This window comes from Embiotoca jacksoni, unplaced genomic scaffold (genome assembly GCF_022577435.1).
Source record: "Embiotoca jacksoni isolate LCO1_2020_lvr unplaced genomic scaffold, fEmbJac1.0.p SCAF_29, whole genome shotgun sequence".
Lineage (NCBI taxonomy): Eukaryota > Metazoa > Chordata > Actinopteri > Embiotocidae > Embiotoca > Embiotoca jacksoni.
In genome coordinates, this window is record NW_027185380.1 from 3879191 (window position 1) to 3903868 (window position 24678).

Here is a 24678-nt window from a genome sequence, read left to right on the forward strand (position 1 = left end):
GAGGGGCGCTTCGGTGGGTGGGGGGCCAACATTGGTAAGGACAACGGTGATTGATTTTTTTTCAGGGGTCCTTTTTCTGCACCTGGTAATCCATGTAACGAGTGGCGTCTTAGTCTAGCTCTATACAGACTAAAATATGGGCCTCCTGACTCTTTGTTGCCTCGGATATCAACCATCTTTCTAATTCTCTGATCTAAGTCCTTCTGGTTTTTTTGCAGTTCCATCATTACGTTTTCAGACCTGCTGGATGAAGAAGGTTCAGGCTTGGTTGCAGTGACAGCAGTCAGCGGCCTTTTAACAGAGTGAAGCTTATCGTGGAGGTAATGTGCATGCATGTAGAGAGGAACTTGACTGGGATCTGGTGGGGAAGAGTTCGACCTCTTCCTTCCAGGCCTTTCACTTTCATCATCATCATACTCTTCATCGTCATCGTCATCATCATCATCATCATCATCCTCATCCCCCTCATCATCCTCATTATGGCCTACCAGGTTTGATAAAGTACTGGAGAGATTATCAAATGCTCCTCGATTGGTGCCTCCAGAACCACAACTTCCAGATCCAGCGCTTCCTCGGTGGCGGCGGTGCCTGTCAGACCCCGTCAGACTCTCATTCTCTCCGCCGATACCGCTGTCCTCGCTGTGTAGTGCTGAGTCTTCTGGGTTTGACTTCCTCATGGCTGCCCCCTCTACCTGTGCAAGCACTTGAGCCAACCTCACTTCTGCGGACTGCTTGGCATGCAGCTTCTTAACCAGCAGTTGAGACAGAGATGAAAAATACTCCACTGCCTCTTGGAGCGTGGTGCTGCCCAGTGCCTGGACTGAGCCCCCAACCAGCTTCATTTTTTCTGTTGAATGCTGCAGCAGTTGCTGTAAAAGATCAGGAGGTGGATCAGTGGAGTTGGCTGTGCCAATACTCGGCTTGGCTGACATAAGGACCGGGCCCATCATCCCAGAAGGCAAGGCCATGTAGTCCCCGTGTTCCTTCAGCATCAGCTCCCCCTCCTCAGCCATCTCCTCCAGTGCCTGGTTGACCTCCTCAAAGCGCATCACCAAAGCAGACATCACGGGCTGCAGGGACAACTGGGTTTGGGCGGCCTGGTCAAGAAGACCCAACAGGGTTTCATATTTGGAGATGTTTGGGTTCAGGAAGCTATAGGCTGCCTGGTGAGCCCTCACCATGTGTGGTGGGAAGTCCACCTTTGTCCTGACATTAGAGGACTTCCTCTGCTTTTCAGTAGACCTTCTCTTGGCTTTATTTTTCTGTTGTTTCTCTATCTTTATGATCCTATCGTGTTGTATATCCTCATTGACTATTTGCAGTGGCTCCACATTCACCTCTCTTTCTTTAGAGTCCTCCGTGTTCTGTGCAGCCTTTGTGTTGGAGGTCGTGTTGGAGGTGGTTTCTTCTGTATGATGGTCTTCAATGGGTTGTGGAAGTTCATTTTCTTTCTCTTCAGTCTTCAAACAAGTATTTTCCACCTCTGCAGGCCCACAATCAGCTTCGTCCTGGACTTCTTCAGTGAGTAGAGCCGTCTGAGGTCCAGGGTGTTCAGGCTTTGAAAATAACTTTCCTTTGGATGGAGAGCAGCCCATTTTTGCCTTCAAAGCGACTCAATAAAAACTTAAAAAATTCTCTTTCTTTGAAGAAAAAGGAGTCAGGAAATAAAGTGACAGCCACGTTGTAAATCCATAGCTACGATCTTTCAGACGAGGTCTTCTATAATCATCCAACAATACCTTTTTGTTGGCAGTCCAGTCTCCATGTGCTAGTTTCCACTCATTTCTTCTGTCATTTCATACTTTCGTCTCAAAATGTTGAGGTCAAGCGTGGAGCAAAGATACCTTCAACCCTACAACTTGTCCAGTGAGTTGACTACCGAGGCTTGCGAGGCAAAGCTTCCTAAGGATAAGAAGGATTGAGGGAGGGGAGGGGGGGATGTTTTCTCTCTCTCTCTCTCTCCTTCTGCATGCGCAGATGGTCACGTTAAATGCGTCAACATACACACACAAGCTCGCAGACACTCAGCCAGGCATACATGTAAGACTTTAAGCTCATCAAGTTAATCAGAGCCGAGATTGTCAGGGATGTTTTTAGCCTCATTGACTGCAGGTGGAAGTTTCTCTGAGAAATGAACAGCCCTGTTCAAGTTAAAAGAAATGCCAAGCTACGCTAGAAAAACAATTCTGACAGGATCTGCACACACACACACACACACACACACACACACACACACACACACACACACACACACTGTCAGTTCTTAACAAGAAATTTCCTGAAGCAATCACAATCATTATCTGGAACCAAGCTAAAGAAAACAATAAACATGAGTTTCTCACTTTTTAATGGTCCAAAACCAAAATTCTCTTTAATTTAGAGTGCAGTGAAAAATGTATGACGTGAAATTAAATTGAAACATTGTCCATCAGCTCGAAGGAATTCATTTTGGAACTTCCCGATAATGGCAGCAAGTGTTGAGGGTGCGAATACATTCAGGCTGTGAGTATAAAACCTGGCAAACTTCATGTGCCATTAAGAATCAAGATCTCAAACAACTCCACGGGTCAAAAAGAAGAAGACCGTATTGTGGCTTCTAGCTCGAAAACCAAATATTTGTAAAGACATGTCTGCAAAGATTTCATAAAAAATTAGATTTTTGGTTGAAGTCGTACATCGGCCGTGTGACAGGGGCGAACAATTACAATAATGACAGCTTATACTATAAAATAACATTGATGTTAACCTTAAACATCATACCGTGAAATATTCCAAATTTCGCAAATAAATATGTCCATGATTTAAATGGCACCATTTAAACCTAAAGGTTGTACCTTTAGTACGAGGTTGTGGTACTTTCTCTTGGCACTGACCTGTTTCTCATAGATACAAGACGAACCAAAAAGATAATTTCATCATTCAGCATCTCTGGATGCAACTCTGTGAATGTTTGAATTGTTGAAAACAATCAGGGTTATTGACCCTCACTTGGATTTTTAATGCGCTGCCCTCTCAGAGAGTATACTCGTAACACCCCCCCCCCACCACCACAAACAACCTGAGCCCAGCTATCTGCCTTAAAGCATGTCTATAATCCTTGCCACCCATGTGCAGGTGTACCAAGGTAACAGGCGCCAGGCAAGCTGCTGGTCCACAAAGCAGAAGCAGCTTAAGCTTTCAGAGATCTGCCGTCTGCTTTGTTTCTCTTTGTTTAGGAAACTGTAGTAAATCTATTTTGAAAGTACTTGGAGGTTTATTTAGGTTTAACAAAACACAGTGTTGTCGTTGATAACCCGTATATCTTCCAGCAGAGGAGAATGAAAAAGTGACTGAGATCAGAAAGCTATCAGCTGTCTGCTTACTGGAATAAAGACATTGCCTACATTTCTGTAGTGCAACACATGAGTCTTTGGTTTATAATCACAGCCATTTGAAAACAGAAACAGAAACTCCAATCCTCTTGACCGAGAAAATAGGCAGCCACAGAGAGTTGGAAACAACACAATCTTGATTTCCTATCATTGCAGCAGTAGTACATAAACCACGTGATGGCTGATTGTCATGCATCACTATTTTTTCAGAATTGGAAAACACCATCTTAGAGAGAGGAAGGCGCAACACAGGGAAAGAGAAAATTATGTGTTTTTAAATGTATTGGAATAAGTGTTGACATGGTCTCGAAGCACACTGCTGGAAAAGTGTGTTTGTGTGTTGATTGGACGAAGAGCTTTGAGGCAGCTAATTGATTGGCCAACACTTGTGTAACAGTCTCAGAATACTTTTCTGTGCTATTCTCAGCTGCGTCTCCTCATTAAGAACACATTTACAACACATTAGTACATGTGCACTCATGTCTGTTCATTTTATTTAATCATGTTGTCTTGTTGACATTCACAATCAGAAAACCCACAAGGTCAAACAACCAATCAAAATCAATTAATCATCAAAACATTAGACCCATTAGTTATTCAAGTTTTAAAGTCTGCAAAAGGAACCAACAACACCCGGAGAGCTCAACCCACTGCAGTTTGAGAAAACGTGCAAATACACAAAACACAAGCAAATTAAGAAAACATCATCGATGTAACAACATAAGTGCAGCATTTATAGAACATGCTGCAAATTAGGAGGAAGTAACACATTCAAAAAAAAAGTGTGTCGAGCTCTCGGGGACATTCAGCAGTTCATCCTCTTTTAGAGGTGCGTGGGGGAAAGTTGTTGAAGGAAGTCGCTCCAATCTTGTGATTAACAAAGCAATGAACAGTGATAACGTGACGCACTGTGACAGACAGGGTTTAGTTTAGTTGCTGAACTTGATGGCACTCGTTTTTTGTTGGTATGTACAGTTCTAAGTATTAACACATGCAAATAGCATATGAATAACATTATAGCAGCATTTACTCACAAATACATATTTTATAAGGACACAAACATTTGTTTCACTTTCAAAGTAACATCATTATTCATATTTGTGACATTTGGTGTGCTGATACAGTTATCATATTAAACTGAACACTTATTAACATATTAAACAGAATAATTGATAAGACAACTGTTTGCTGTTGAATTCATTTCAATATCAAAATAAGATAAATACACTAAATGCAACCACATTGTGTGTAACTTCACACCACATTGACACAAAGAATGACACATTAAGCAGAGCTACAGTCAGCCCCTCGTGGACCTCTTCAGCTGCTGAGTTTAGCTTATAATGAACGAAAAATGATGCACATATGGTTGAAACAATTGCATCCATCCATAAAAACATGCAACCATTCATGCTTACGTTCTCATCAAAGGCCAAGCACGGGGAGAATATGCAAACCAAACAGAATGGCTCCGGTCGACCGGCAGGTCTGAAAACAAAACCTTCCTGCTGTGAGACTTTAAAAAATATCACTTTAGCACTTGCAGTTTTAAACAAATCAAATTAGTCATGTTTCGTCTTCTGCACAACTATTCACCTTTATATTAAAAGACTGGCTATAAAAGGGAAAAGAACACACCAGTATGCATCCAATTTCCCTGGAACCATTTCTAAACGGATCTTCTCCTTCTCCTCGTTGACAAATTTGTTCCTGTTCTTGTTAGAATATCGGGAATGGGAATACTATCCCTGTCTCGGTCCAGCTGTGGCTCTGAATCAACATTTGGACTGGAGATGACTCGCCTCCGGTTACTCTCCACTGCGTCAGTCCTCGACCCCCAGACTGCTTCGTAGCACTTGGGTAAAAAATGGCAGAAGATGATGCCATAGCTGGAAATTAGAATAGCTCCAGCCTGTACAAGAGACTGACTTTTTTTTACTGGTAATATAGGCAGGGATAAAACACACCCATACGAACAAGTACATCACCATGCTGAAAATGATGTATCCTGTTTCACTGAACTTCTGGGGAACCATCCTGCCTTTGAAGGCCAGGAGGAAGCCAAAAAATGCTAGAAGATGCTCAAAGCTAACTTTCTTCAGTTCTTTAAGAAGCTGCAAAGAAAAAAGAAGAATGTCAATTCAAATTGAATTATTATTTATTTTTTTAGATGGATCATTTTTCTAAACCTCTAAGTGAAAGAGACATTAAATATGAATTCCCATAATGAAGAAGCCACACTTTTAAATTTTAATAGAAGATGTTATCATTTCTCACCTTCCATGGTGGGAAGTTAATTTCTCCCGAGCAGGAGGAATTGGTGCAATTCAGTAGCTCTTTGAGAGCATTAGCGACGGCCCACACAGCGACTCTCCGCATGAAGGGCTCACTCGTATCAACTGCCTTCACAAGGTAGTCGTCATTTTGCTTTTGGATATTACTCCCATTGAACACATTACTAGATTGAACTCCCTTGAGATGAGAACAATAGGATGGAGGATTGTTTGCGAAACATTCTGAAGAAAAGTTGGATCTCAAGTTATTGTATTCGTCAATGAAGCGGTTGTGTCCTTTTGAGGTTGTGGTGAGATTCTTGAAATCATTATCAAATAATACACTTTTGGAAGCAGCAAAGGTACAACCTAAAATGTCCCCAACCATGTTGATATCATCCATTTGGGCAAGAAATGAGGCCCTTGACCAGCCGCACCCTGCACACAACGTCTGACAGTTTCTCCAGAAAACGGTGCAGGGTCCAATCCACTGGCTCATGAGTTTGGGGGAATGGCCCTTCTTCCTTTCAGGGCTGTAGACCCACACCTGTGTCCCGGGGTCAAAGTCCTCTCCCTTGCAGCGAGAGTCATACGCCCGCTTCTGTCGTGACCCAGAGCTCCGGCTCTCTGTCCAGAGCTCCTCTCATCTTAAAGTGAACCTTTGGCATGAACATGAGCAGATTGTCCAGGCACTGCCTCCGTTCACCTCCGTTCGCCACTGTGGAGTCCCTGAGTTTCTCCAGCAGGACATCCAGCGGGGTCAGGCCGTTGTGGTCCTGCGCGTGCGGCGACACGCCGTTGCCCAGCAACATGACGGCGGCCGCGGGCCGCAGGAGCTCGCAGGCCAGATGTAACGGGGTCCTGCCGTCCTCCGCGTGAAAACATCCGGTTCGGCTCGCGTAGGTGGGCGCGCTGGATATCCGGGGAGTCTCCTGCAAAATGAGGCCGAGAATGTAGCGCCGGTCATAGCGGACAGCCATGGCCAGGTGCGGGGAGGAGGACGGGCAGTAGCAGAAGCGATCCCCGGGTTGGGCCAGCGCCTCGTCGGTGTGTCGTTTGAGGAGGTAGTGGGCGTACGCCTAGTGGTCGTGAACTATCGCGTAGAGCAGCGCCTCCGACGGAGTGTAAATCCTCGGGATGGCCTCCTCCTCCTGGTGGAAAACCTCCATTGTCCGCATGTCCTCCAGCATCCAGACCGGCTTCAGGTCGCGCACAGCCCGGTAGAAGAGCAGCGAGAAGGACGTCTGGTGGAGATGACAAGCACAGAGCAGAGACACGCAGCTCCATGATGGGACACCTGTTTATCGAGATGACGTCCAACTCTACCCAGAGGCTGAGTTTTACAACTCAAACACTGAGTGAGTTCTGGCTCGGTGTGGAGAGGGACCATCCACTCATCGGACAGAGGGCTGTGGGCATTCTGCTTCCCTTCGCCACATCCTACCTCTGTGAGATCGGCTTTCCTGCTGTTGCCTCTCTCAAAAAAAAATACAGATCTAAGCTCAACATTGAGCATGAATTGAGAGTGGCCATATCAAGTCTGCAACCCTGTTTTAAAAAGATTTGTATTGGAAAGCAGGCTCATTGCAGCCACTAATACTAATAAAAGGTGACAGCTCACACATATCTGCACTAATTTTGTTTTGTTTTGCACAGGTTGCAAGTTATTGTTGTTTTGAAAAGATATGCAGTGTAAAACTCAGTAAAACTCTTTATTGCCAAATATTTGAACTTGTTTTGTTTAGTTTTTCACAGGTTGCACTTTATTGTTATTATCTTGAAAATATATTCAGCTTTACATTTCATGAGACTTCAGAGTAAGCTGTTAGGGCAGTTGTACAACCCTGCCCTTCTGCTGGCATCTTATGGGTGCAGCAGACAGACCAGAGTGTAATGTGGTTTAGCAGCATGTGTGTATGATGATGTCACTTGTTTTCATTTTAAAACATACTTGTGTTAGTCTTTTAAGTGTTCCAGGAGTCAGTAGTTTGTCAGGAGTTTCAGGGAGTTTTTAAACAACAACCGGTTTTGATTATCAGCTGTTCATAGATTGCGAAAGACTGCTTTTAACACGAGGAGCTTTTCACCCCAACACTTTAAACCAAGCGGAACATTTCAATATTCCTGCAAAAGAATAACTCCGTCAAAAAGTAAATGAGCTGTGAGAGATGCACCCAAAATGAGACGTCCTTTGTGAAGTCAAGGCAGTCCAACGTTAAAGAAACTGCAATACTATGACAGCTATGACACTGAAATCGGGTTTCCTTTTGGAACTGAAAACGTTCCTCAACATCAGTGTCTGTCCTCTGGGTTGGTTCTACCATCGTAGGTCATTTTCTGAGAGATGTTGAGGAGAAAGCTAATTATGAACAAATGCATTCAAGGGCCCTCATTAAGTCAAGAAAGACAGACAGACACCATCACTTGGATTTCTATTTATTTAAAAACAATCCGTCACCCACAGAGTTTTCCAGTTCCCTGACTGTTTTCAAATGATCTATAAGATCATCGTCTTCGTCATAGCTCTTAAATATCACCCACATAAATTAAAATCAACAGGAACGCAGCTCAGTGCCGGTCTCCTCCTGATATGATACAGTGGCTTAAATTGCAGTAACTTTAATAGGCAACACTTCAGAATGAGGTCAGACAAACAAACAGATGATTAACGACAGAATTTGTGTGCATTTTTTTTTTTTTTTTTTTTTTTTAAATATGGCTGTTTATTTCCTGGCCTGCCCGCTCAGAGGGCTGCAGTGGTTTTTATTTCAGTCCCATCACTCAGATTCATTCATTGTTTCCTGGCTCTCTGTTTATTCGTGCAGCCCTATGATGACGTGTTACCGCCGTATGCCCCACGCAGGCTCTGCAAACACACTCAGCATGCTAAAATACTAGTTTCCACACGGACACCGTGACGTCATGCTGATGTCAAACCACCCCCTGCCGGTCCCGCCGGTTCACAGGTAGACCCGGCGGTTTGAGGGAGGAGGGGATCGGCAGCTCGTGCAGGCTTTCCGGGAAGGTGGCGGGGCTCAGCCGCGTCACGACGGTCTGCATGGCGGTGAGGAGCAGCGGCGCGGGGCTCCTCCCGGCCAGGTACTTGTAGGTCTCCTCGCCCAGCACCTTGCACCAGAGCTCCGGCTCTCTGTCCAGAGCTCCTCTCATCTTAAAGTGAACCTTCGGCATGAACATGAGCAGATTGTCCAGGCACTGCCTCCGTTCACCTCCGTTCGCCACTGTGACTCCACGTGTGACTCACGGGGTCAGGCCGTTGTGATCCTGCGCGTGCGGCGACGCGCCGTTGCCCAGCAACATGACGGCGGCCACGGGCCGCAGGAGCTCGCAGGCCAGATGTAACGGGGTCCTGCCGTCCTCCGCGTGAAAACATCCAGTTCGGCTCGCGTAGGTGGGCGCGCTGGATATCCGGCGAGTCTCCTGCAAGATGAGGCGGAGAATGTAGCGCCGGCCGTAGCGGACAGCCATGGCCAGGTGCGGGGAGGAGGACGGGCAGAAGCGGTCCCCGGGTCGGGCCAGCGCCTCGTCGGTGTGTCGTTTGAGGAGGTAGTGGGCGTACGCCTGGTGGTCGTGAACTATCGCGTAGAGCAGCGCCTCCGACGGAGTGTAAATCCTCGGGACGGCCTCCTCCTACTGGTGGAAAACCTCCATTGTCCGCATGTCCTCCAGCATCCAGACCGGCTTCAGGTCGCGCACAGCCCGGTAGAAGAGCAGCGAGAAGGACGTCTGGTGGAGATGACAAGCACAGAGCAGAGACACGCAGCTCCATGATGGGACACCTGTTTATCGAGATGACGTCCAACTCTACCCAGAGGCTGAGTTTTACAACTCAAACACTGAGTGAGTTCTGGCTTGGTGTGGAGAGGGACCATCCACTCATCGGACAGAGGGCTGTGGGCATTCTGCTTCCCTTCGCCACATCCTACCTCTGTGAGATCGGCTTTCCTGCTGTTGCCTCTCTCAAAAAAAAAAATACAGATCTAAGCTCAACATTGAGCATGAATTGAGAGTGGCCATATCAAGTCTGCAACCCCGTTTTAAAAAGATTTGTATTGGAAAACAGGCTCATTGCAGCCACTAATACTAATAAAAGGTGACAGCTCACACATATCTGCACTAATTTTGTTTTGTTTTGCACAGGTTGCACTTTATTGTTATTATCTTGAAAATATATTCAGTGCAAAACAGGTTAATTGCGGCCACAATAAGCAATTTTTTTGCCAAATATTAGTTATTTTTTTGCACAGATAGAACTTTATTTGCATTGTTCTAACAAAGATTGCACATTTTATTTGATTTTGTCTGATGGAGCAATCTGGTTTACTTGAAAGTGATTGCAATTTTCTTTATTCTATTATTTGAAAAAGCACAGATGGAGGAGTCACAAAATGTTGTTATTTCAATAAAAATTCAACATGGACATGGTTGCAATTTTATTGGGGCAGTGGGGCATGAACATTTTTCTTCCTCTAAAGTGGGGCGTGACAGAAAAAGTTTGAGAACCACTGTCCATGTCGTCCAAATTATGAAAAACAAGTCATGCTATTGCATGCTGTCCAAAACGTGACAAAAATGTCATACTATAGCATGTCGTCTGAAATATGATAAAATAAAAAAAGTCATACTATAGCATGTCTAAAATATGATAAAAAAAAAAAAAAAAAGTCATACTATAGCATGCCATCCAAAATTATGTTGAGGCCAGGGTTCCTCCCAGTGGTGCTGGAGGCCAAAGTTCCTCACAGTGGTGCCAGAGGCCAAGATTCCTCACAGTTTTGCTGGAGGCCAAGACAACGTCATCTAGAGTAACTAAGTGATTACAGAAATAGTTTCTGAGGTGTTTAGGACCAAGTACAATAGCTTCCGTTTTGTCTAAATTTAGAAGCAGGACGTTTTTGGTCATCCAGGCCTTTATGTCTTTTAGACAGGCTTCAAGTTTTACTAACTGATTAGTTTCATCTGGTTTTATAGAAAGATATAGCTGCGTGTCATCTGCATAACAATGGAAGTTGATGCAGTGCTTCCTGATGACATCTCCTAATGGAAGCATGTACAAAGTAAAAAAGTATTGGGCCTAACACTGAGCCTTGTGGAACTCCATAACTAACTCTTGTTTGTCTGGAAGATTCATTGCTGACGTGGACAAACTGGAATCTATCTGATAAGTAGGATTTGAACCAGTCTAATGACGTCTGCCAAGGTCATTCAGAAACATCCCTGTTGGGTTCAGGTCGGATTGTGACTAGGACATTTTCCTTGTTTGAAATCAGTCGGTGGCAGATCCACGTTTAAGGTCATTTTGTGTCTCTGAGACTAACACACAGTTTTCAGTGCAAATTTCTCAAATTTACAAACAAAAGTTAAAGTCACAAAAGGTTCTGCTTAAAAGTTGAACTGGAGGTCATGGGTTTGTTCTTTTTTTTATTGAAATGCTTTTAAATGCGGCAGCATGACTTTCACTCTGTAGTAGTTTCTAGTGTTGATATTTTATGTTAGGTTTAGTTAAGCCAGATAATGGGAAGACATCCTGAATATGTTGAACTTGCTTTGTGGTACAGGCCCCAGCTAACATAAATAATATTTGAATCAACTCATTAATAAATATCTGTTTAAGGTTGGTATTTAATTTGATAGTACAAAGTGAAGAATATTGGCTACATGATTCGAACAGCTTTACATTTCATGAGACTTCAGAGTAAGCTGTTAGAGCAGTTGTACAACCCTGCCCTTCTGCTGGCATCTTATGGGTGCAGCAGACAGACCAGAGTGTAATGTGGTTTATCAGCATGTGTGTATGATGATGTCACTTGTTTTCATTTTAAAACATACTTGTGTTAGTCTTTTAAGTGTTCCAGGAGTCAGTAGTCTGTCAGGAGTTTCAGGGAGTTCTTAAACAACAACCGGTTTTGATTATCAGCTGTTCATAGATTGCGAAAGACTGCTTTTAACACGAGGAGCTTTTCACCCCAACACTTTAAACCAAGCGGAACATTTCAATATTCCTGCAAAAGAATAACTCCGTCAAAAAGTAAATGAGCTGTGAGAGATGCACCCAAAATGAGACGTCCTTTGTGAAGTCAAGGCAGTCCAACGTTAAAGAAACTGCAATACTATGACAGCTATGACACTGAAATCGGGTTTCCTTTTGGAACTGAAAACGTTCCTCAACATCAGTGTCTGTCCTCTGGGTTGGTTCTACCATCGTAGGTCATTTTCTGAGAGATGTTGAGGAGAAAGCTAATTATGAACAAATGCATTCAAGGGCCCTCATTAAGTCAAGAAAGACAGACAGACACCATCACTTGGATTTCTATTTATTTAAAAACAATCCGTCACCCACAGAGTTTTCCAGTTCCCTGACTGTTTTCAAATGATCTATAAGATCATCGTCTTCGTCATAGCTCTTAAATATCACCCACATAAATTAAAATCAACAGGAACGCAGCTCAGTGCCGGTCTCCTCCTGATATGATACAGTGGCTTAAATTGCAGTAACTTTAATAGGCAACACTTCAGAATGAGGTCAGACAAACAAACAGATGATTAACGACAGAATTTGTGTGCATTTTTTTTTTTTTTTTTTTTTTTTTAAATATGGCTGTTTATTTCCTGGCCTGCCTGCTCAGAGGGCTGCAGTGGTTTTTATTTCAGTCCCATCACTCAGATTCATTCATTGTTTCCTGGCTCTCTGTTTATTCGTGCAGCCCTATGATGACGTGTTACCGCCGTATGCCCCACGCAGGCTCTGCAAACACACTCAGCATGCTAAAATACTAGTTTCCACACGGACACCGTGACGTCATGCTGATGTCAAACCACCCCCTGCCGGTCCTGCCGGCTCACAGGTAGACCCGGCGGTTTGAGGGAGGAGGGGATCGGCAGCTCGTGCAGGCTTTCCGGGAAGGTGGCGGGGCTCAGCCGCGTCACGACGGTCTGCATGGCGGTGAGGAGCAGCGGCGCGGGGCTCCTCCCGGCCAGGTACTTGTAGGTCTCCTCGCCCAGCACCTTGCACCAGAGCTCCGGCTCTCTGTCCAGAGCTCCTCTCATCTTAAAGTGAACCTTCGGCATGAACATGAGCAGATTGTCCAGGCACTGCCTCCGTTCACCTCCGTTCGCCACTGTGGAGTCCCTGAGTTTCTCCAGCAGGACATCCAGCGGGGTCAGGCCGTTGTGATCCTGCGCGTGCGGCGACGCGCCGTTGCCCAGCAACATGACGGCGGCCGCGGGCCGCAGGAGCTCACAGGCCAGATGTAACGGGGTCCTGCCGTCCTCCGCGTGAAAACATCCGGTTCGGCTCGCGTAGGTGGGCGCGCTGGATATCCGGGGAGTCTCCTGCAAGATGAGGCGGAGAATGTAGCGCCGGTCGTAGCGGACAGCCATGGCCAGGTGCGGGGAGGAGGACGGGCAGTAGCAGAAGCGATCCCCGGGTCGGGCCAGCGCCTCGTCGGTGTGTCGCTTGAGGAGGTAGTGGGCGTACGCCTGGTGGTCGTGAACTATCGCGTAGAGCAGCGCCTCCGACGGAGTGTAAATCCTCGGGACGGCCTCCTCCTCCTGGTGGAAAACCTCCATTGTCCGCATGTCCTCCAGCATCCAGACCGGCTTCAGGTCGCGCACAGCCCGGTAGAAGAGCAGCGAGAAGGACGTCTGGTGCTTCTCGTCGCTCCGAGCCGCCGCGCTGGCCGTTAACAAGGCCATGGCGACCCGGGGAGCTGCTGTCCTCAACGGCTTAGAGCGCGTCCTTCACCGCTCCGGAGCCATTTACTTTCCAGAAAGTTTCAGACCGCAGACACATTTTGTTTGAGAGAAAGTGGACAAACTGCAGCTGTGGTCCGACTTACACTCCTGTCGGCTGCTGACAGCTGCGGGAGTCATCTCTGCAGTACCGACGGAGCGCGCATGCGCAACACCATAAAAACATGTCGAAGTCTTGTAAACTTTATTGACAACCTGAGGCCAGCTGTTCACGTCAGAGCGCACTGACTCACTCTTCACAACGGTGAAATCAATCTGATGGAGAGTTCAACTGTTTGATTGATGATAAAAAAAAAAAATGTGTCTATGGCCACTAAAACTTCTTCAACTGACAGATTTCTGTAATGTGTGTGTCAGCAAAAACAAAACGGAATGAGTTCTGAAGTGTAACATTCATGAAATACTACATGATACATGATACAAATACTACAATACATGAAATAACACCAGTGTTACACAATCATAACATCATGTCCCCTGCAGTAGTTGGGCTGTATCGGGGATCCCAACACTTCTTGGCAGATGCTGGGCTCAGGGCGCCCTCTGGTGGTTAAGTAGTGGTAGTTTGCAGCACGTTATCACAAACACAATAGGGTTTCACGAATCAGAAAGTGTGTTGTTTACAATCTTTAGTCTCTCTAATCCAGTCCAGGGTCGACCTGTCTGTGTATTGACCCGTCTCATGTGGTCTACAGATGAAAAAAAGCATTAAAATGTCCCTTTTAAAAAAAAAACAACAACAAGAAAAACTTTACTAATGGAAAATTGTTTTTTCCTAAAATAGAAAATGCGTTTCAAACAGTTCAGGCTTCATCCGAAGTGTCTAAGACACTTTAACAACATTAAGAGGTGCGGAAAACGGACAGCGAGCGGCTCAAAGCTGGAAGTAAGGATTCCTTTTAAGTTTTCACTGAAGTACCAAAAAAAAAAATAAAGATCATAAAAATAATAAATAATCCTCCAAAATCACAAAGTGACTGCATTTCTTACAACAGTCACACGAACCTCAGTTGGTTTGCATATCTAAAGGACATCGTTCTACAAGGATATTAAAAACAAATAAATAAATAAATGTAGCAGCTTCACACAGCATTTCCTAACTAATTCTATTTAACATTGTTCTCGCTCTGGTTGCATTGTACCGCCCTGATGCTGAAAGCAGTCAGGCAGGCCGACATTTTCCTCACAGAGGTCCTCGGCCTCGGGCCTCTCTGCTTTTTCAGAATTGACTGTTTAACAATTCCAAACCATCTCTCCACATCGCAGTTTGTTCTTGTTCTTCAAGATCAGACCACTCCAACGGGGAACTTATTGCTGACATGTAGAGCTTCTCAGTTGTATATGTTGCTGGCCTGAATTTCCTTTCCTTTTTATTTTTTGGTGCCATGTTTCCTTTCTGTGTGAAAGACATTTTAACCAGGATGTCTCCCACTGGCTCCCTCTTCATTTTAAGAAGATGTTGAAGGATGGCCCATTGATTTTGAAAGCAAGGGTACAAGAGGGATTTGAACTGTTCCAAAACACACTGGCCCGTGGTTACCATCGTTTAGTTGAGCCGGGCAGTTGGATAATTGTTGGCCATTTCTTCCTATTTCACAGTAATTGTGAACTTCCTTGAAAAAACATGAGCACAATTAATAGACCATTATTTACACATTAGGAAACTGTTAATTAACTGTTAGATAATACTTTTTATGGCATTAACTAAAGTTCATTATAGGGATGAGCATTTAAAGTATAACTAATATTCACTCAGAACTATTCAGTTTTAGCTCATTGGATGTAATGGACGTGAGAGCTTTGAGGCCCTTAATGACGCGAGGCTGCAAAGCTACAGCTACCTCTAAATATTTTTTGCAAACCTCTTAAAATGTGAGACCTTCCTCCTTTCTGATTAGTGGCTCTTTTGTTAATAGCTGCTGGAGTTTTCCTCTCTGGCATTTAAAAAAAAAAAAAAAAAAACGCTTTCAGAATGTGTAAATTTGAAAACGGCAGCTCGGTGTTTTACTGCGATGAGAAGTTGAGCTTTGTAGAAACACTGTCGTACTGGTGACCAAACAGACGGTGGCAGCAAATTTCTTCCTTTATCTGAGCTAAACCTGGATGAGAAAGAAGACACAGCAATATTTCAATAAGGAGAGATCATTTGTAAATGAATAACAAGGTTTATAGATGTGGGACAAACGATGAAAGACATTTTGGTAGTTTGGCTTCATGATCGTGTCAAATGGGAAACGACTCAGGTGCTGGTCAGGACCCCCTGGAGCCGAGACACTGTTGGTGATGGAGGAGTGAAGAGGGTGTGTGTGTGTGTGTGTGTGTGTGTGTGTGTGCGTGCGTGTGTGTTTTTGACCGCGTGAGGAAGCGGAAGCAACGGAGAACATAGCAGAGCAAGATGAGTTCACCGAGGTGGAATTGACTTTCCTTATTGAACTTAAACATAAACCTCAATAAAGCTTTGCCAACTTTACACTCGTTGTTAACTCCTTGAAGCGGTTTAATTACTGGCTACTCTGAGACAAAACTGCAGCTCTAAACTGTCTTTTGCTGGAAAGGTTGGTATTATTGTATGAACAACACATCCAAAGAAGCAGCAAGCTGTGGCCGAATTTTCTTTTCTGTTTTGCTGATTTTCTGAGGCTGGCTTGTCTGCGTGTCCTTCAGGCCCAGTAGGAAAAAAAACCTTCTATCAAAACCTCTATTTATTACACAATGCAATGTTTCCCATCAGTAACAGCAGTGGTGCAACTGGCAGGATGAAGGCTAATTTAAAAAGGTAACACTGCATTTAATGGGACTGTTTTACGTAACAAATGTTTTTATCGTAACCACGGAGGCACCAGACCGACATACAGCTGTAAAAATGTGAAGAACAGCCAGTTGTAAAACAATCTGTCATGTAGTTCAACATAATTCAGCAGTGGGGATAATGTGATTCTTTTTATTTTGAAGTCATTACAGCTGAGAGCTGAAAGAATAGAAGTCTAAATGAAGCTGTGACTGTCTGCAGTGCTGAAAAGAAACCTTGGCTTGTTCTTCTTTCGCTCTATTTGTGATAAATAATAAGCAGTTCTGACATAAAGGACTTTCTTATACGTTATCAGACTTTCTTTCCAGGCTTGGTGAAAATCTAATTTAATGGAACGCCACTAATCTTTATGCGCAAACTACACAGAAAGTTTGTTACTTCGGTCCAGTTTGATTAACTTTATTAGTTCAGTTCCACCCTTCTGCTCTTCACCTTCATATTTTGTTCATTTTTAGCATTACATTTTTAGTCCCCGTGTAACTGAAGAAACACTCAGACTTCACACGGCTGTCTTGGGAGATTTTTTTTAATTTGATCTTAGTAGCAAAAACAAAAAAATTGACCACACCAACATTGTTTGCAGCTCCAGGTAAGAAATGTGAGCAGTTGCGTTGTAACAACACAGACACGCTGCTGGTCCTGTTGTTAAGTCCAACTGCCACACATACTCCTACTTGAGAATGGTACAAAAAAAATCCAATATACAGAGACACTGTACACAAGCAGTCATATCATAAATATCACAAAAAAAGTCATTCAGACAACACATGAGAAATGACAGCATGAGTGTATACACCGGACTGAACTGTCCCATTGGTCAGTTCAGCAGAAACATGCAACACCTGACGATAAAAGCAAGCAACAACTTCCTGTTGCTTAAAATGAACTTTCTGCACAATGAGCTTTCATTTAATGGGTTCACTTTTCATTTTATTGATTAAACCTTTTTTTATTTGAACTCTGTGAACATTGACTGGCGTATGAGGAGAACACTGAGGTGTCCAATCTGTGATGCCGAGCATTTGAAAAAGTGACTTTAATAACACTTTGTTCATAGAAAATGACTGAAAGCACGACATCAAACTAATGTTGTTGGTAACTTGGAAGCATGGCAAGAAAAATGAGAGACTGACCTGATAAAACTTGTATTTTTGGAATGCAAAACAATAAACTAAGAAAAATGCTGGTTTTATACAACCACAGCAAGAGAAAGGGGTTCGTACTGGTTCTATATAATCCATAAAGATGCTTTGATTTAGTCTGTTTTATTGTGGTTATTATTATCTTTGTTCTTCAGGTTCAGAATCAGCTTATTGTTGCTTGTGGCATGGCGGGGGGTAGTTAGAAAAACTGTGACAGACTGAACCAAGTTGAAGGCAATTTAAAAAACTCATGATAGGCTCTGAAGTCATACAATTACTACACTGCTTTTTTTTTTTTTTTTTTTTTCCTGAATCATACTTTTTCCTGTTTTAATGATCTGGATGAACGATTGTTTTGTCACCAACCTGTCTGATGCTTGTGGTTCTTACCCTGTTGGGCTGCATCGACGCGATCAGACTATGTTTCCACATCTCAGCAGAAAACTTTAGGAGTTTTATTATCACTTAAGAAACGATGGCTGAAACCACCAAACAAACAAGAATGACTCTTTAACATCTTGATTTTGTAGCTATTATTAGTAAATCGAGAGATAAAGGGGGCCTTATTTGGGCGCTGTAACAGAACAGGGATTGCACCCTTCAAAAAAACAATAAAACCAATCAGAAACACATATTTTCTACTGGACCTAACAAATATAATGTACACAAACTGAACAGGCCTAATTATCTCGGAAGGTCCCGCCCACTGCACCAGCATCCTCATTTCAAAATATAACAGCCATAGATTAGAACATTTCATAATCTATGCATTCACATATGATTTGATATAATTAGCATACTGAATTATTGAGTGACCCCTCAAATATATACTCTGTATAGAAAGTATTATCATTAACATCCAACATCCACATACAACTTTGTCATTAAATCTTATTTTCTTCTATCTTCATGAATCAAAGGATCACATCCACATATATATTTTGATATATATGTATATCTATACAGTGGTGTGAAAAAGTGCTTGCCCCCTTCCTGATTTCTTATTTTTTTTGCATGTATGTCACACTTAAATGTTTCAGATCATCAAACAGATTTAAATAATAGTCAAAGATAACACAAGTAAACACAAAATGCAGTTTTTAAATTAAGGTTTTTATTATTAAGGGAGAAAAAAAATCCAAACCCACATGGCCCTGTGTGAAAAAGTGTTTTCCCCTAAACCTAATAACTGGTTGGGCCACCCTTAGCAGCAACAACTGCAATCAAGCGTTTGCGATAACTTGTAATGAGTCTTTTACAGCGCTGTGGAGGAATTTTGGCCGACTCATCTTTACAGAGTTGTTGTAATTCAGCCACATTGGAGGGTTTTCCAGCACCAACCGCCTTTTTAAGGTCATGCCACAGCATCTCAATAGGATTCAGGTCAGGACTTTGACTAGGCCACTCCAAAGTCTTCATTTTGTTTTTCTTCAGCCATTCAGAGGTGGACTTGCTGGTGTGTTTTGGATCATTGTCCTGCTGCAGAACCCAAGTTGGCTTCAGCTTGAGGTCACGAACAGATGGCCGGACATTCTCCTTCAGGATTTTTTGGTAGACAGTAGAATTCATGGTTCCATTTATCATAGCAAGTCTTCCAGGTCCTGAAGCAGCAAAACAGCCCCAGACCATCACACTACCACCACCATATTTTACTGTTGGTGTGATGTTTTTTTTCTGAAATGCGGTGTTACTTTTACGCTGGATGTAATGGGACACACACCTTCCAAAAAGTTCAACTTTTGTCTCGTCAGTCCACAGAGTATTTTCCCAAAAGTCTTGGGGATCATCAAGATGTGTTCTGGCAAAAATGAGACGAGCCTTAATGTTCTTTTTGCTCAGCAGTGGTTTTCGTCTTGGAACTCTGCCATGCAGCCATTTTAGCCCAGTCTCTTTCTTATGGTGGAGTCATGAACACTGACCTTAACTGAGGCAAGTGAGGCCTGCAGTTCTTTGGATGTTGTTGTGGGGTCTTTTGTGACCTCTCGGATGAGTCGTCGCTGCGCTCTTGGGGTAATTTTGGTCGGTCGGCCACTCCTGGGAAGGTTCACCACTGTTCCATGTTTTCTCCATTTGTGGATAATGGCTCTCACTGTGGTTCGCTGGAGTCCCAAAGCTTTAGAAATGTCTTTATAACCTTTTCCAGACTGATAGATCTCAATTACTTTCTTTCTCATTTGTTCCTGAATTTCTTTGGATCTCGGCATGATGTCTAGCTTTTGAGGATCTTTTGGTCTACTTCACTTTGTCAGGCAGGTCCTATTTAAGTGATTTCTTGATTGAGAACAGGTGTGACAGTAATCAGGCCTGGGTGTGGCTAGAGAAATTGAACTCAGGTGTGATAAACCACAGTTAAGTTATGTTTTAACAGGAGGGGGAAAACACTTTTTCACACAGGGCCATGTGGGTTTGGATTTTTTTTCTCCGTTAATAATAAAAACCTTAATTTAAAAACTGCATTTTGTGTTTACTTGTGTTATCTTTGACTAATATTTAAATTTGTTTGATGATCTGAAACATTTAAGTGTGACAGACATGTAAAAAAAAATTGGAAATCAGGAAGGGGGCAAACACTTTTTCACACCACTGTATATATATATATATATACTGAACCATTCAGTCAGAGAAGGGTAAACTGCATCAGGAGGTAACTAAAATGAGGATGAATTTACAGTAGAAGATTGTATAGTGTAACTGCTGATGCCTTGCTGCAGTGTCAAGGCAGAGACCAGTCATGGATCGTTAGTGTTTGACCAGCAAAATAAAAAATATAAAAGTTTCATTTCATTACATAATTTGAATTTGTACAGTATATTAACAAACCGTGGGCATCATATTATATTTCTGTAAGACACAGCTCTGTTGCTCAGTCACTTTCCTTCAGATCGTCTTTATTCATACAAAGTGAGGCAAAACAATCCAAAGCTCCTTTTGTGTTTGGCTGTTCATGTTGAAACACCTCGTGCGAGTCTGATTTGGGGAGTGCGGTGCTTCATGCAGGACAAAAGCTCTTAGACCAGCAGGTCTGTCTCTGCCATCAGTGTTTGACAGTGTGATGGTCCTCCATCTTTCCTAGACAGTACTCTCCATCACCCAGTCAGCGCTGTCTATCGTGCCCTTGCTGCCGCCCGGGTCCCCCTCCTCCTCGCACTGCAGCAGCATGCCGTTCACAGAAAGGCTCCTCTTAGTCCAGATACTGCTGATCCTGCGAGGTTTGCTGCAGAGCTGCGAGGCGCCGGCGCCCGTCACGTCTCCCATATCGAAGGACTGGCTCCTTTTGGGTTTGGAGTCCAGCGGCAGCATGAGGAGCCGGCTGAGGCTGGAGTCCAGCGTCCGGCCCAGCAGCGGCTCCCTGTCCGTGTGGGGCTTCTCTGCCGCGATCGTAGCACTGCCGGAGGCTCCCGGGTCGCGGCCCTGCACCCCCCGCAGCTCCAGCGAGGTGAAGGCCCCGAGCAGGTGATCCAGGTTGGTTCGGGGCTTGGAGTGAGCTGACCTCCAAATGTTGGCAAGAGTGCTGTTGGGACTGTAGGAGCCCCCGGCCATGGAGCTGGAGGAGGTTGAGGAGGAGGTCAGGCTGCTCTGGAGGGAGCCGCACTTGAACTCCACCACCTCATCCTGCACAGTCACTTTGGCCTTGGCCTTGGGCTCAGGCTGAGGCTGAGACTGGGGCATCAGAAGTCCATTCTGCCCGAGTCGGCGCCCGTTGGTCTGAGAGTGTGTATCACTGACGCTGATCAACTTCCCCACTGCAGGTTCAGTATCTGCAGCTTTGTAGCGCACCATGAGGATGACGATGAAGACGAGCAGAGTGGCCACGATGATGCCCCCCACCACCAGGATCATGGTGCCTCCCAGCAGCTGGCTGGGCAGAGACCGGCACTGAGGGTAGTCCTCCTCAGTGAAGAAGTGTGCGCAGCCCACAACGTTGGTGGCAGTGAGTGTGGTGGCGGTGTCGTCCCAGGCAGCCAGTACGCACAGATCATAGCGGGTCCCCGACACCAGGTTCGTCACCAAGAAAGCTTTGCTGGAGGCTGGGATCATCCTTAAACACAGAGAAAGCGTTTGGGTTAAATACTGTATGAAGGTGAAGAAGTCCTCCTCCGTACATCTGGTGCTTCTTCTGAAGGCAAAGAGACGCCTGTAAAAACCAAGAAGATGCTGTAAATAATTGAGCTTCCAGCATCTGAACATGTAATTTCCACACATGGAAACTTACCTAACTACTGCAGTAGGCAATGCAAGCTCTGTTCTCTGTGCAACTTTTCTTTAAATGAGAGCGGAGGAAAGACACTCCGGGGAATGCAAATGGAATACAGGCTTCGTCGCCGCAGAGGCTGCTTTAACAGATAGCTGACAGTAATTGGCTTTATCTCTCAGAGCCATCTGTCATGCTGCAGTGAACAGAGAGTCTGTTTGATATTAGAACTCTGGATCTGTGATAACTGAATAAGTAGGAAACCTGGGAAAGGCCAGAATGGCTGGGGAGGGAAGCCCGTTTTGTACGAGCCAATCAAAGATAGATGTTGACCTGCAGGAGCTGTCAGGTGTCTGTGGTTGGAACAACTACACCAGGGAGTGTGTCAGGTATTGAGCTCTGGAGAACTGCTGTGTTGTATGCACAGGTGTGTGTGTGTGTGTGTGTGTGTGTGTGTGTGTGTGTGTGTGTGTGTGTGTGTGTGTGTGTGTGTGTGTGTGTGTATGTGTGTTTCATCCTGCTTCGACGGCTGGACTCAACATGTCGAGGTGCCCCAGGACAAACAGCGGGTCTCCAGCTGCCCGAGGCGAGCTGCTCAGCAGAGGGCTGGAGGTCATACTTCTGCAGTGACACTCATACTTCCTGTTTAAATGACATCACTTCTTCATACCCAGACACGCAGAGCCTCAAACCTGCTCCACAAACCTTTCGGCCGACTCTACAACTGTACGGTACAGCTGAAATGAAAACAGCATATCAGTTTTAAGAGGACAGAAATGTGTTTAAGATAGATTTAGTAAATAACAAGTATATATTTTTTTTCTTGTTCATATTATGTGAGGAAGTGTCCAGCTGTGTGTGTGTTCTTCAGCCACGTTATCACTGTTTCATTATTGTGTTGGTTCATCATGGGGCTCATCATTTCTGTTTTGTCCTTTAAAACAGAAACCAGGGCAGTTCCACATGAACCATTCAGAGGCCCCGAGGCCCCTTTTTAAATGACCATTAGGTACTTTGCACACGGCAGCTTCCCTCTACTTCAGTGTACTGTGTGGTACCTAAACCAAACCTGAACATTAGCTTCAAAAGGGCCGTCGGAGAAGGAAACCCTCATCGGGTTCCTTGTTGCTGAGCACAGAAGACAATTCTGATTTGATTTTAACCTGTAACATTTTAAAGGTTGTTTGTAACGAGTCACACTCTCCTTAAAAAGGACAATTATCTAACAGGCAACAAAGCTCACATATGAGTCCAGAATCGAACCCATCACAACCTCCGTGTTTGCTCCATCAGAGTTACTCACCAGTGTTCAAACAAAAAAAAGCTGTACTCCAAAAATTTGGTCTTCAGTTCATTACACTATTATAATTGGCTGCCTCTGACAGGGAGTGAAATTCGCTCCTGTCTCTGGCCCTAATAGAATTCAGGTTGTCAGCACTGACTGGCTAATTCATTTGAAATCATAGAAATAAGTCCAAGTCCAGAGAAACCTATGCTCACGCTTATCATGGCCAGATAAAACTTTTTTCTGGCCCTTCAGGCTGCAAAAGGCAATTTGTGAAGTGGCCTTCTTAGTTCCAGAGGATGGTGTGAGGCCACAGCATTAATCAGAGTGAAAGCAGGGAGGGAGGAGAGGACCGGTGAGGAGATGAGCTACTGGCTGCGGCTGCTTTCAGCTTTGCGACAGGTTTGTCACTTACAGTCTTTATATTTTACATATCTTCTCCGACAAAACGAAGTAAACATTTCTCCAAGTTGCTGCTTTGTTGTCTACAACTATTGAACTATTTCATGGCTCTGGATTCTTCTTTACGGCTGAAAAAAACCCAACACTGAAACATTATTCATCATTATTGATTTCTTAAGACCTATTTTCTTTGGACAAAGACAGACAAGGTCGTGCCAAACCGTCTCCTGGCCCATTGATTCAGCCTCAACATCAGGGTGCTGCTGGGAAATTTCATTATGCTTATTTAAGCAAAATCCCTGCTGGCCTGTTATTTGGCTGCTGCTCCCTCTCTGCTCTGCAGCTGCATTGTGTAAGATGAAATGGGCCGTGACATTTTTCAGTGTCGGTGTTTACCCTTCACTGTTTTCTGGTTGCAATAAAATATCGCCTCCATGTTCCTTGCATTAGCGGAGGAAATTGTGCTGAAAGCAGTTCCACCTGCAGTTTGTGTTTCGGTCTCCACTTGATGTAACTCTGATAGCAGGATGACTTCGCTCAGCGGCAGGAATATTCAGGTGCAGAGAGACCGTGTGACCGCGGGCGACTTCTATCGCTGAGACTGTGAGTCCCCCGCACTCTAAAAATCACACAATATCCATTCATTCAAACTGATACTCGTTAATTTTCCAGCTAAAAAAAAAATTATGCAACAAGTAGCTCCGCCCCAGAGATCTGATTGGTCAACTGAACATTTGAAACAAATCATCACGACATCACACCCTGCTCATCACTACAAATATCACTCCACCTCCTCAAAGGGAATATAGAATATACGGTCTCTATCTCTCTTTTGGGCCGTCTCATCACCTTTCCTGCCATTCCCACTTTTAAATGATGGTATAAACTTCTGTCCAGCGCTTCCTACATCAGGCAAGTCCATCCATCCATCCATTATCTATACCCGCTTTATCCTGAACAGGGTCACGGGGGGGGGGGGGGGGGCTGGAGCCTAATCAGGCAAGTCAATCTGATAAAAACAAAATAGATCAGACGCATCATAGTTTGGGGAATGATTCGTATAACCGGGGAGACTCCTGCTTAGCTGATCTGGGTCCGGAGGAGGATGAAGACGGGGTGAGCTGAGGTTCAGAGTGCAGCTTTCTGTTCGGTATCACCTCCATCGCTGCAGAGCGCTGTTGGAACTGCAACCAGACATCTCTCTCTAATTGATATGTAACCTAATGAATGAATTAACACACAACACTGACAGGTTTTACGACTATTGTTTTGTTCAGGAACCTTATTGAACTAATAATTAACCTGTGACTATAAAATGGAAGATGATTTAGTGCTCCCCCTGAATGCCTCAAAGGAGGCTTTCAGGGGGAGCTCGTATCCTTTCAGGTGAGCTGAGCTCGTAATTCAAGCTATGGTGGTTGCTCAGGGTCGGAC

At 44.3% G+C, this 24678-nt stretch overlaps 2 protein-coding genes and 2 pseudogenes across 3 annotated transcripts in view; all 4 read right to left on the reverse strand.

The window, feature by feature from the left end:
• Positions 1–6231: 6231 nt before the first annotated feature.
• Positions 6232–7063, reverse strand: LOC138205510 (ankyrin repeat domain-containing protein 9-like; annotated as a pseudogene).
• Positions 7064–8064: 1001 nt separating this feature from the next.
• Positions 8065–9563, reverse strand: LOC138205511 (ankyrin repeat domain-containing protein 9-like; annotated as a pseudogene).
• Positions 9564–11960: 2397 nt separating this feature from the next.
• On the reverse strand, positions 11961–13555 carry LOC138205672 (ankyrin repeat domain-containing protein 9-like). The gene has a single exon (XM_069161801.1). It carries the CDS (start codon positions 13355–13357, stop codon positions 12473–12475), a length of 885 nt encoding a protein of 294 aa, XP_069017902.1. The 5' UTR covers positions 13358–13555; the 3' UTR covers positions 11961–12472.
• Positions 13556–16731: 3176 nt separating this feature from the next.
• Positions 16732–24678, reverse strand: part of lrfn2b (leucine rich repeat and fibronectin type III domain containing 2b) — a 138422-nt gene continuing 130475 nt past the window's right edge. For both annotated transcript variants that reach the window (XM_069161699.1, XM_069161700.1), the window contains one exon: positions 16732–21404. In XM_069161699.1, the coding sequence (XP_069017800.1) occupies positions 20435–21404 (970 nt within the window). In that variant the 3' untranslated portion in view covers positions 16732–20434. The remainder of the gene's footprint in view (positions 21405–24678) is intronic.

Excerpts from the sequence above, each read along its gene's own strand:
- LOC138205672 (XM_069161801.1), bottom strand. The coding sequence starts at position 13,357 with ATGGCCTTGTTAACGGCCAGCGCGGCGGCTCGGAGCGACGAGAAGCAC.